Source organism: Bacillus rossius, chromosome 2 (genome assembly GCF_032445375.1).
Source record: "Bacillus rossius redtenbacheri isolate Brsri chromosome 2, Brsri_v3, whole genome shotgun sequence".
NCBI lineage: Eukaryota > Metazoa > Arthropoda > Insecta > Phasmatodea > Bacillidae > Bacillus > Bacillus rossius.
The window spans coordinates 106,699,015-106,712,946 of record NC_086331.1 but is presented as its reverse complement, the minus strand read 5'-3'; the positions used below and the strand labels follow the sequence as shown (position 1 = coordinate 106,712,946).

General features: G+C 34.4%; 1 protein-coding gene across 1 annotated transcript in view; it reads left to right on the top strand.

The window, feature by feature from the left end:
* The window catches only part of LOC134528948 (ionotropic receptor 21a-like), a 40,932-nt gene extending 27,929 nt beyond the window's left edge, over window positions 1-13,003 (top strand). The window contains exons 4-8 of the mRNA XM_063362616.1: window positions 782-930; window positions 1,156-1,573; window positions 4,882-5,156; window positions 7,119-7,496; window positions 12,313-13,003. Coding sequence (XP_063218686.1) covers window positions 782-930; window positions 1,156-1,573; window positions 4,882-5,156; window positions 7,119-7,496; window positions 12,313-12,973 — 1,881 coding nt within the window. The 3' untranslated portion in view covers window positions 12,974-13,003. The remainder of the gene's footprint in view (window positions 1-781; window positions 931-1,155; window positions 1,574-4,881; window positions 5,157-7,118; window positions 7,497-12,312) is intronic.
* Window positions 13,004-13,932: the final 929 nt, after the last annotated feature.

Sequence of the window (13,932 nt, the reverse complement as noted above, 5' to 3'; positions counted from 1 at the left end):
ATGTGATTATATCTTTATTTTGGCAACAGCTTTATTCCCGGAATACAGCATCAAGACAGTTTACGTGTTTTTCGTAGCTCCTTACGGGTTCTTCAACATCGTCCAGAAACAATTAACATATATGGAAGGGAAGCATAATTTCCATCAAACTCTAGAACGATGCAGGTGCATTGAGTCTAAACGGGATAACCACTAATTGCATTGTTTTGCATCATTACAATAGTTGTGGTTTGTGAGAAGAGTGCCAGTGTCCCTGCTTACATTGGAATATACTGGATTAATGTAATACCATTGTCACAGAAAATGTGTAGAAGATTTCTAATGTGTATTTTGGCCTGTTGGTTTATCGGTTTTTTGTCAAATAAAGTATGTAATTTACTACCCTAAATCATGTCAATAATATAGGATTATTCAATATATTTTCCTAACTTCAGTAGGCCCTGATTTTACCTCTTTGCAGTGTATGACATTTCATGTGATTGACCATGTTTCAGTGTAGCGGTAACTAAATATTTTCGTATATTTAAATATTTATACAAAATAGTTGTCATAATGTACAACACATGCATGCAAAAATATTACTTAAAATAGCATCAACTGCCAAAATGGTAATTTATTCTATTTTTCCTTTTCTTTTATAATATATACAGTTCAACAGTTATTTGAACAGCAGCTGTTAATTTATACAGTAAAAACGTTGCAAATTTAATATTTTTTTAAACGTTCGTTACAAGAATTTAACTTAAATTTGAGGTATAATTGTGCTACTCTTTATTTCCAGGTTCTTGTAGACGAGAAAGAAGATTTGTTGAGTCCCAATTATATTACACTGAGAGTAGTAGAAAAAATTTATTCAAGCAATTGTAGTATCTATATAATCTTATTGTCGAATGGAAATCAGATGTCCCGGTTTTTAAAATTCAGCGAAAGGTGAGTGTTTTTATGTTTGATGCAAAATGATTATAGCTGAAAAATATTCAGACACCTAGTACCAATTTATAAAACTATTTCACCCAACATATGCTTGTTAATTCACACCACTATCGTTAAGTATTAAAAAAGAGAGAAAAAATATATTTACATTATTTTAATAACTTTATAAAAGTATGATATCCAACAAACACGTTATATGATAAATTTAAATATCATTTGCAGGTATCGAATGTTAAATACAAGAGCAAATTTCATTTTGTTACATGATCATCAACTATTTGACTCAAAACTTCACCACATCTGGAAGAAAATTGTTAATGTCATATTCGTTTCTTTCAATGAGGAAAGTAATCAGTATGACAATGGGAAATACAAGTGGTACGAACTTACAAGTTTACCATTTCCCTTTTCTAGTCGTCAAAGTCTTGTTCCTTTCCGAGTGAACACTTGGAGTCGTGGACTTTTCAGATACGCAACACAACTCTTTCCAGAAAAAACTTCGAATCTTCGTGGCCAAAAATTACGAATCGCATTATTTGAACACTTGCCAGGTTCCATAAAGACATCCCCAACTAAGTTTCAAAATGTTGAAACTATTGAAGGCAACAATCTTATCGGCTATGAAGGATTAGAAATAGAGGTAAAATATCTTACCTATTATTGTTTTCACAATAAAATATTTTACTTATAACATTTGGTGTTATGTACTCACGCAAGATGTAACAATTGTCTTAGTTGTAAGTAAAATTAAAAGTATGTATGAAAGGAAGTGTTGTATCAGATAGCTCGCTCATAACTGAGAGTTGTGACCGCATTGTAGCGCAGCTTCGTTAGACGAAGTGATGCCAATCTCTTTGCTTTGTCAAGTCCGGAATCCCGCAAGTGGGAAACAATGCAGACGCTGCTGTGAGCAGGTGGTTTTACTCTGGGTGCTCTTTATTTGCTCACCTCTGCATTCCGTCACTGCTTCATGCCTCAATAGTCTTTAGCGACCACGACTTCGTAATTACAGGGGAGTGGAGAGATCATTTCTTATCGGCCAGCCATAATCACTCTGAATGAGAGATTTTGAATTTAATTTTATTGAAATGAAACTTCTTTGGGCACGATGGAAGTAAAATTTCAAGGCCGAATTTTAATGAAACATTGTTTGTGCACCTAAAATGGAATCAGTATTGTTAAAAAGTGTTATTATATGAGTATTGTTTTAAACGTGTAAATAACATAAGCATGTATAATGATTTTGACGCTTTAGTTTCACATGGTAATTATTTGTCACGAATTGTTATTTGATTAACTAAATAACACACCGTATTATAATTATGAGCCCACGAGTGTGTCAATATGTTAAGTCCAACTAAGAATATACTATTAAAACAAAGTTTAAACATATCCCCTGCGTAGAATATAAATTGTTTTTATTTTCACTTTGTGGCGATATGGTTATAATGTAAAGAATTGCCATGAAATAGGTCCGTGCCGTTTAGTTATCACGTCGCGGAGCGGCGGAAGTGTCATTGTGCATTCATTCGACGGCAAAATATTATCAATGCAATATATCAATGCAATATTATTAATGCAAGTGTCATTGTGCATTCATTCGACGGCAGAATATTATCAATGCAATGAAAGCATTGCAGTATATATATCTACCACATTGGCAGAATCTGTTGCACTATAACTCAATGATAAGGTTATATTTGCAGAAATACAAAACCAGTCTATTAAAATGATCGATCACATCTTACATATGCATAATATGAAATCAAATTAAAAACTAATTTATTATTACCAAACCTAGCTTTGATATTTACTAAACAATTTTTTAATGGTGTGAGTATTTCAGCGGTGTATTTATTTTGTGCATTTATTGTTGTATTATATAGTGTATTATATTGAGTTTATTTATTGTTAATTAATCAATAATGATTGATCAATAGTTATTTAAATCCTGAGCTGTATTTTAAAGTGAATAATAGTATTGTTAATTAATGTTTAATAATTTATTTCTATTTTAATCAAATATATAATGAATACAAGCAAGTTAGGATTCTTGAATACTTGAAAAAGAAATTAAAGCCAAAAAACCCCACGCTGTTTTATCTTGTTATTAAATTTTATAAATGGTTTTGCTGAGTAATACTAAGTAATATAATAAATGTGGTTAAGAATAAAATTTATCGAGGTCGATTTACTTTTTAAAACGTGCATAAATTGTATATATAATTGTTTTAATGCTGTTGTCTGGGTCGTGAAAATCTTAATTTAACATTTTATGGTGTGATTATTTCAACAGTGAGTAATATTTATTGTTAATTAATCGTTATTGATTGATCAATAATCATTTATATCCTGAGCAGGTATTTTGAAGTGGGAAATAATTGTGATAATTCATGTTTATTTAGAAAATTGTCTTCTTTCTCTCTCTCTCTCTCTCTCTCTCTCTCTCTCTCTCTCTCCCCCTGCCGTATTACGCCTTACGATACACTTACGAGTCGAGGTTTGACTTGCCAAAGAAGTTTTACTTCTATCACATGTAGGTACAGAGTTAAACACGCTCCTTTTTTATAAGACGTTTCTCGAATTATTCAGGGCACTTAGCTGCACAATACAGAGGATTTCGAACAACCGTATCACTTTCACTTTATTTTGTAATTAGCTAGTGATATTGTGGGTCAAAAGCTCACGATTGTGCAATGTTCTTTAATCGTGATTGTTATCGTTCTTCTACTGTTTCCTCATAACCATATTTCTAGAGTTTTCAAAGACAAATACTCTGATGTAGTATTTCTCTTAACTGACTCTGAGGTCTCTGACTTTTTATAGTCACCTGCAATGTTCTAATTTTTCTTTAAGATTCTCTGTTAACTTAATTTTAGGTAAACTTTGAAGGCAGCTTTTATGAAGCACTTTTTTATACTAGGTATATATTTCTTTCATATTGTCTTTTTATTTAACATGGGAATATTTCCATTTCCTATAGCGTCAGCAGATTTTCTATGTTTTCAATACTTTATTGTTTTCTTAAAGATTCACTAACAAGTAAAGTCTAGTCAATTAAGTCAATTATTCCTTTGTCATTTTATGCTAAAATATGTCTCGGTTACTAGTCTCGCTAATTGCATTGGATACTCAAGCTCTGTCTCTGAGCCTGAAGCAACGCTTGATTTTAATGCCAGTTCCATCCAGAAAAAAAATCATATTAATTTAGCTTGAAGTGAAAAGGATATTCACAATGAACACATATATTTTTAACAACAATTTAAAATAAAATAATCTTTTCTTAATTCAGAAATCGTAAGGTCTTCAAATTAATTACTATTTTCAATCAATAAAAGCTGCCAATTAACTATCAGTCATAAAGTTCGAACTTGCATGTGAACAAACGAAAAACATGGTGATGTTAGATGAGTTAATGATATTTTCTTTAAAGTGGTGTCACTGCTGTCCAATGACAAAACTTTTGACTCCACTCGTAAAAATATTCTTGTTAAGTCTAAGAGTTGAATGTCAATATAATTCCAATTCCATCATAAATTTGCAAGATTTTGATCCTTACGAATCCTCAAAACATGTGAAGTAGTTCTTTTTAATCTCAAACAGTGTTAATATAATAAATATATATTAATATAAGTATACTTAAATAAGTATAACGATATAATACAGCATTAGCGTATGTCAAAAAGCCTTTTAAATCAATATCCCCCGTTGCAAGAATCAGTAAAAGAAAATGATATTAGGCCACTGGGGGTCGGACCTCGCTCTAGGCTTGGAACGAAGGTGCTGCAGAGTGATGAGGGACTCCAGTCCGGCCATCCTCACATCCAGTTCCCGTTACTTTTGACAAACAAGCAACTAACTTACGTTTAGCAATGTGGCATCGCGTGTCTAAATGCCATTACTTCCGAAAACCACTCTTAATTTCACCATCACATGATTTGGTTTCAGGTTCTGCAAACAATAGCGAAATCGATGAACTTTGAGTTTGACATTTACGAAACCGTCAATGTGGTCAATGACAACCTGCCAAATGGCTCGTTAAGTAACGTTCTTGGAGCTCTGGCAAATAATGATGCAGACATAGTTTTAGGCAACTTGTACTACACTTCACACCACCTTGACTACTTGGATCTCACAGTTCCGTATGCGTCTCTCTGCTTGACCTTCATTACGCCAGAATCAACGACGGATAACTCATGGAAGACTCTCATTCTTCCTTTCAAGTGAGTACAAACGTTAGTGAGAATTATGTTCATGTACTGTGCCTTCAGAAATAAAGAATAAGTTAACCATGGGAATTTTGTGCATATTATATTATTTTATAATTTTGGGTAAAACATGACGTATATTTGGTTACATGATTAATGACACAGGACATAATCGGCACATCAGAGATTTAATGATAAACTTTTCTGATATTGATAATGAACGTGGATGTAATTGACAGGTCCCACATGTGCTTGTAATGTATTTGAACTCGGCCACTTATATTTGCCTAGGCTTGATTAAAATCTACCAATACGGAGTTGGTAGCCAATTGGATGCCCACTATAATCTTGAACCCCACAAGAAGACCTCTACGTGCAGGGGTCTTGAACTAAGAGTAAGCACTACATGCTGGCTGCACTAAAAGAGAGAAGGGTAGAACGTAGTACAGCACGTAGAAACAGGAAAAAGTACATCATTTTCAATGAAGAATGTTGTTCAAAGATCATCGTTTCTTTCTGTTAGATTGAAGCGAATAACATTGCTTATATGAACATTTATTTTTTTGAGGTACAAAATTCTTATATTTAATCAAATGCAATGTATATACTAATATTTTTTGGCATCCGACGATGTTAGATCCAAGCAGTGTTTCAAATTAAAATAAAACGTTTGGTCTAGTTACTCGTATTTAGAAAAGAATCAATGCAAATATAATTATTAGTTTTATTTGAATTTATTTGTAGTACTGTTGGAGGTTATTCGTTTTTATGTTTTTAATTGTTCGATTTTTATTCGATGGTAATTTGACGATTTTATTGGTTTAAACTATATCTTCAAGGATTCCAATTCATAAGATAAATAACTATGAATTTTATATTTTTATATATCAATGGGTTTATTTCGAAGCAAAATAATTAGGAAAGTAAGCGAAATTTTGGTCAAATGTATTCAAGCGTATAAAATAACTAATGTTCTCGTTTATCTGGTAACAATAAACTGGGCTTCAAATGAACATAGTTTAGTAACGTGTGAAAATTTAATCTAATTAATTTATTTATGTGTGTTTTTTACACTTATATCCACGTTTTAGCCATAAAACTAGTGTTTTAATGCAAACATGTTTAAGAAGCGTGTTGAGTCATGTGGTAGGATGCACGGCTTCTATTAGGGGGATAGTGGGTTTGATTCGTCTACAGAGTTAACTTGATAATACAGTTTTTGATTCAATTGGTATTATTCTTGGTTCATTTAAACATGTAGGATGTTCTCATTAAAATTTACTTAGCTAATGTTATATGTAATTTTTTGTAAATTAATTAATTAATATTAAAACCAAATAAAAATGATTTAAAAAATTTTCCAGCAACAAACATTGCTTGTAATAATTGGTTTTTAAGTTTAACAGCAAAATATTATTAAATTTGAATAAGCTAAGAATTAATTTTCCTTATGTTATTTTTAATTTAGAAAATCTAAGCTAAGAATTAATTTTCCTTATGTTATTTTTAATTTAGAAACTCTTAATAAGTAAGGCGAATGGACATTATTTGTAAAGTCAGATAAATATTTAATATTAATTTTGCTTGGGTGTTTCAACACACGCATAAATATTTGTAACACATAATAACTTTAAACTAAAATGAAGATTATTCACAATGTTTGTAACTATTATTTATGTTTCTTTAAATAATTGCGTTATTTCGTGGATTTGTAAAAAAAAAATACTTCTTCTTAGACTTAGTTACCAATTTTTAATTTTGAGCCTTTACTGCTTCAACAACTGTTTAAAGCTTTTTTTTTGACATTTTTAAGTACTTGATTAAAATTAATTTCCATAAACTACATTATATAGACAACCTACTTGTGGGGAAACTGCTTTATTTGAGTCGTGGTGCAAGTAAAGCGCGAGTAAACATTTCAGCAGTTTATGTAAGCTGTACAAACACATAAAGTTGTTCTGTATCTCTATGTTTCAGGTCATATATGTGGATTTGCACCTTTGTAACGCTCATGCTTGCTGTTCTCGCATTCTATGCACTGGAAATAATCCATATGAAAATCGCTTGTAAGAAGCATCTCAAGTCAGAGTTGTTTTTCAACAGGAAAATCGTCATGAATTATGAGAACATAAAAAATCACCTGGTGGGTTTTCCTTCCAGGGAAAGGTTCTTGTTTGGGAAACTAGACAAGGCGTTACTGTACGCATACAGCATGCTGCTCTTAGTCTCACTACCGAGACTGCCTGAGGCTGGACCTTTGAGAATGATCACTGGCTGGTGGTACCTCTACTGCCTTCTTATTGTTGTCGCTTACAGAGCTAGCATGACCGCCATCCTGACGAAACCTCCTCTCCGGTAAGCACGGCGCAGAGGGAGGTAATATACGTTCTTACAGTATCTCACAAAAGTTGTTACTTATGATCACAACACAACATGCTTAAAATTTCAGGTGTCATGAAACGTAACATTATAATATTACTGATATCCAGGTAAAAATAGCATAATGTTTAGTATACTCTGATTATTTAAAGTACTTAATGTTATTAACTGTTGAAATAAAAACAAGGTTGTTTTTGATATTAAAATGACAGGCTTTTATGTCGCACAGTTATGCACAGAGGCTTAACCCGGTCTTAACCGAAATGTAATTTTTTCATTCTTTTGTCATTTCTATTATTTAAGGGCTATTTATGTAATATGAACACGATTCAATTTGTTATTCATTCACTTACATTATCAACAGATATTTACGAAGTGTTGTATAGTAGGTTAAAATGGCGCGCAAGTAATAATAATTACGAACAATTACGCGAATTTTTACATCCACTACTATATTACACTGGGTGATTATTGGTTGAAAATATTCGTGCCAGAACAACAAATGCAAGGCGATCTATGTTTTATAAAATTGTACCTATTTAAAATGTGTTGGGGGGGGGGGGATATTCGCACTTTCGTAAAAATGTTATATTTTCCGCGATACCTTTTATTGATAAAACGAAACTTAAGACTGATCAAACCAGATCCAACGATGATCTAACAATGTACATTTTAAAAATTCTGATCTTCTGTAGAAGTTCGAGATATTTAAAACTGGAGGGCTAGCCACCAATTTTTTAAAGGAATATTTCTTTTAATTGTTTGTTTCTCATGAAATTATATAGCTATACAATTGAACAAATCTGATCTTACGATGAATTCAAAATCAACATAGAGAGAAACTTCGAGTTTTCATTTCCATCGTACATATTATTACGAGGAAAACAGGTTCGAAAAGAATGGATCAATTAATTAAATACTGTTTTATTATTACATTTACACTACTAAGTTATAACAATTAAATGGTCTGTCTACAAATTAATCGCTCTATCATAAGATCCACAATTTACTCTCCCCACTGGAGCGAGGCTCGACAGTGGCCCTCTCTACTGCTTGTCTCTTACCTCGCACCTCGTTCCAACACACTGCGTCGCACTACTCACTCGTCCGCCGCACACCCACCACAGTCCCGGATGCTTCGGTCCCCGATGCACCAGTCTTCGTACACGAAGTCCGTCGCTCGTCGTCCACCTTCTCTCGCCAAGGGGTAACTCGCCCTTTTCACTTCACTGCCTCGGAGGCTGACGTCACGCTTTTTAACCCTCACCCCCTTCTGGAATGATCTCGCACCTCTTTGTAGTGGCGCGTCATCAGTGTCGACTTGACACCTGAAGCTCCCACAACAATGACGTCATAGTTACGTCACTTCACACAAGTGGGGCTCTGAGAACTTTCGAACCCCCTAGAGCCGCAGAGAGTTCAAAGAGAAAGCGTCGATGAAAGAGGCAGTGGGGGAGGGAGTTTATTTTTTCAGGCGCCGTTGCTAATTGAATTAGACTGTAGCACTAATGGACCGCGCCCCAACCGCAACTAACGGGCCAGCTGGCTGGCTAGCCCACCCCGCGGCCCCGCCTCCAGTATACTCGTAACATATTTAAAAAGGGGGGAAGGTGAAGGCTAACTATAAATTTAAACTAACAATATTCTTTTTCACAAGTTTACACGCTTGTACAAACGAAATATTTTATTTATCAAATCTGATCCAGCGATGATCAAACAACTTAATTAGAAAATTAAATTTCAAAAAGTGGGGACTAACTTCGCACCAGTGAGGTAGACCCTGCCATGTTAAAATGTCATAAATAGCCTTTAAATAATACTAATGACGATAAAATGAAAAGAAATGAAAATAACTTTGAGTGTGAGACTGAGCCTTATTGTGTGGGGACTTCCAAGAACAGATAGGATTCGAAATTCTTGGTACCGACTCAGTGCTCATACACATGAGGGTTGCCAAGTTGTTTGGATAGAACAAACGACCCTCGCCTCATGAGCGTGCAGAGCTGGCGATCTCGGCCAGAAAGGATTCGCAGCAGTAAAATAAAATTATAATACAATTTATTTTTGGAAATCAGTTGCTAACTATTTTATTTTTACAAAAGTACAAGACAAATGCAGTAAATTATACAGAATTTTTATGAGGAAAATACAAAGAAAAAAAACTATACTTAAAAAAGTTAATGGTTTGGTTTTAATAACTTGTTATCGCACAGGAACTGGAACAGCGGAACTCGTAATTCAAAATTAACTCTTTAGCCAACCGCTAGTTTGTAATATCTGCATAAAATGTTTTGTAATGACAAATGAGAATCGCTCTCAAGAGAGAGAGAGAGAGAGAGAGTACTTACTATCCCACTTCTTGGGACCAACGCTCATGTTAAAAGGGCAAATTACTTTGTACGTCTTTACAAATAATATTTAATTTCATTGGTGTCCACTGGAATATTTTTTTTGTCATGGAAATATATGCCACAACAGTAGTAGTATATAAATTTTCCTCATGTGGCAGGGTCCAGGACCCGGAGCTGAAGCCGATGTTCACAATCTTAAATAATGACGTCACGACGGCCATATTTGATAACAATCACCTTTGACCTCAGTCGCCAACTTGAATTCTGCCATCTTGACATCGAGAGCCCAACTCCACAAACATTAGGGCCTACAATTTTCGTAATAGTCACCATATTGAATTCTAATGACAGGTCCGTCTTCTTGGATCTAAAGTCACATTTTTTTTTTTTTTTTTTTTTTTTTTTTTTTTTTTTAGATTCTGACTAAACAGCCGCTATCTTATTGTCGTCTGCTGGAGGCTGCCATATTGGATGATGTTATGAACGCCGTCTTGGTATTTTCAATTCTGTTGGAGGCCGCCAACTTGGATACCGACATATTTGCTTCTGCTATTTGTTAACTAGAGAGCAACAGCATCGTTCTGTCTTATGCATGTAAGGTCGATGTTCCGTTACCTGCCAATGTTGTTGTGGTCCTTATCAACACACTAAATTAATTTTTTATACATAATACAATAGAACCGAGGTGGCTCGGACCATAGCAGTTAGCACCGATAAGTTGGAAAACATATGTATTCGACCGCACGGCCATCGAGACATTTAGCAGGCCGAGAATTAAATCTGGTATATAAAAAACACATTCGGACTAGAGAGCATTGCCGCCATCTTTATTTTCAGTGCACGATACCAGGTGTGCTATTTAACACACGTGACCTGCCAGAGGGAGCGGGCGCGATCTTGTTTTCAGTAATTTATACAAGGTCACATAGTACACACACCAACTTATAGAGTACGTTGCCACCATATTAATTTAATATTTACCCGCTAGAGTTAAGTATTATTTATTACCAGTCAACTGTTACGATATCCGCCAGCTTGTCGACCATCTTCGCCAACATCTAAAATTGCGTATTTATTAAGTTAGAAATACAAGGAAAGTTCCAAAATTCATCACAAAATTACTTTATGAAAAAGTGATTGATTCAATCGATATACGTCCACGGTTCGATCCCTGGACAATGCATAAAAGGTACATAATTTTAGATTTAAAAAAAAACATTATTTCAATAAAATAAGGCGAAAAATCCTAAACGCAGCTTATATTCTTAGTCTAACCAGCCTCCAATAAACCGATGATAAGATATATTGGCCGCTAACTTGGAAATTCGTAATAATTAACTTAGAAATTAAAAACAAATTATAAAAGTTGTGGTCTAACACATCCTAACGTATGCATCACGAATTTCGAAACATTCTTTACTCTATTAGCAACTTTGTGCCTCCAAACCACACACGCTGCAACCCCCCCCCCCCAACCAGGGGCGCAACAACAGGGGGGGGGGCAAGGGTATTTTGCCCCCTCCCCCTCTGAAACCTTGAAGTGGGGGCAAACGTGGGCAAATAAAGTGCTGTGTAATCAATTTTTAGATAATAAAACTGCTTAAATAGCACCATTTTCCACCTTGAAATACAAATTTTCCCGGGGGAGGACCCCCGGACCCCCCGCTTCAATAGGGGGGATCGATGATTCTTTATAAAAAGGTATATTGCCTCCCCTTTGAAAATTTAGTTGTTGCGCCACTGCCCCCAACCCCCTATTTCCCCCACCAACTCGGTGCATGGCATACAGAACATTGAAGTACAAAGCACTGAACTTATCAACCAGTAGCCATATTGAAGTGTAGTATACTCAAATATGTAACTTCAACAATTATTTTGTTCCTTAATGGTCGGCCGCACCTCACCACAGGGTTTCTAATTAACCCTGAAGGTCGCGTCACTTTATATAATCAGGGGGCTATACTACCCATTAACCTTTTATCTGTTGTAGATTTCAGGTCAATAAATCTACGTTGCAAGTAGTTTTAGTGTATTTATAAATAAATATTTGGAATTAAGTTATTCAAGGTCGCGTAAATATCGTAATATTTACGTTTAGCATTAAGTAATGTTAAGTTTAGCTAATTAATTTTTCTCGACGTAACACCACTCTGCAATTTTACCTAGATTTCAAAATTATCCCGTATCCACTAATTCAACTCTACAGTAAAGCTTAATATCCTTTAATGCATTCTAGAAGTAAAATGAGAAAATATTCGAAAAATAATTTACTTTTATCTGAACTCATTCCTTGATTCGAACTCCATGTTCCTGGCCCCTGAAATGTAACTCGTAAAGTATCTAAAGCGAAGCACTCACTGGAACAATGTCTTCTAAAGTTATTTCGTGTTCATGTCCATATCCAAACAGCCACTGAATGTTGTCGTGTTTCTTTATTCCAGAATAACGATAGACACGCTATATCAGCTGGCAAGCAGTCCCGTGCAGTGTGGAGGATGGGATTTACAAAGCAAGTATTTTTTTCTCAGATCTCTTGATAGAGCTGGTCAAGTAATCGGAAGAAAATTTGAAGTGATAAATGACGCAAACGAAGCAATTGAAAGAACATCAAGAGGCCAGTTTGCATACTACGATAATGTATATTTCTTGACAGAAGCTATTCGTAAAAAAATGCAGTTACATAACACACAAAACCAAGTCGAAGAAGACCATCTAAACACCACCACTTATGAAAATAATGAACTAAGAAGTGGTCGTACAAACTTACACATTATGCAACAGTGCGTTATAAATATGCCAGTTGCTCTTGGGCTTCAAAAAAACTCTCCATTGAAGTCAAAAATTGATGATATTTTATTAAGCATTGTTGAAGCAGGCCTTGTTAAGAAATGGCTTCACGACGTGTTGAGGACTAACGAGCAACCAGAAGACAATTTTCCTGCAAAGGCTTTTATGGATCTCCCGAAAATACATGGCATTTTGATAGCTATTACAGTGGGTTATGCAATAGGTATCGGCACTTTGATTGCGGAGAAAATACACTGGATGTACTTCGTAATAAATAATCCACTGTTTGATATTTACAAGAAAAATGAATTTTAATTATTAGTGCTAAATTAAAGATATGAATGCTCTAAATCATGTGAAAATTGTAATACTTCAAACACAGGCTTGCTAGTATTAACATTATTAAAACATTGTTTTCGAAAATGTAACGAAAGTGACAATGTTAAATAGTCATTAATTTACATCTATATATTTTATAATACAATGCTCATTAAAAACAAATATAGCGAAGAAAAATTATGCGGTGTAGCCTAATTTGTATTTCTGCCATTTTCAGTCAATAACTCTATGATAATGAAACATCATTAATTTTTGAAAGAAAAGTCTTCTAGCGCATACATTTTTAACTTGCTTTTCAAATCACTACCTACATTAGTATACAAAAATAAGAAATTCAAAAGCTTATAAATATTTACAGTGAAATGCCAAGATGTTAATATAAAATTTCCAGCTGTATTAATGCAATATAAACTAAACTGTGTATTTACTTTGAGTGACAAAACTTTAATGTGAAAATTCTGAATACAAATCAATACATATTTATTAATGGCAAAAAGATTTCTTTGCATGTTACGAAGTTTATTTTTATTTAAATATTGTTATTGAATCGTTCGTTCCTTCAGAAAATTACTTGTGAAATCGGCCGTAACTCTACAAGCTTGAGGATCCAATTTGAATTTTACTTTAAGTTGTCTGTTTGATGACTTTCCTACTTACGATTTACTAGCAGTGCAGCGTCAACTATTGAACTGCGGTGGTGGACTGGTCATGTGACTTGCGTCCCACCAAGGTGACATGAGTTCAATTACAGTTGGAGTTGGTTTCTCACTAGAGGGGGAACGTGGCGAAAGTTTCTGCGAGCAAGTGAGTTTTGTTGGGTTACTCCTGCTGCCCCCACCCATACTGTCCGTCAGTTTTCCATCCTCATATCCCCGCTCGTCGTTTCTAATGGCGAGTAACGTTGCCTTAACTCGTTAATAGAGCTTGAAATTCAC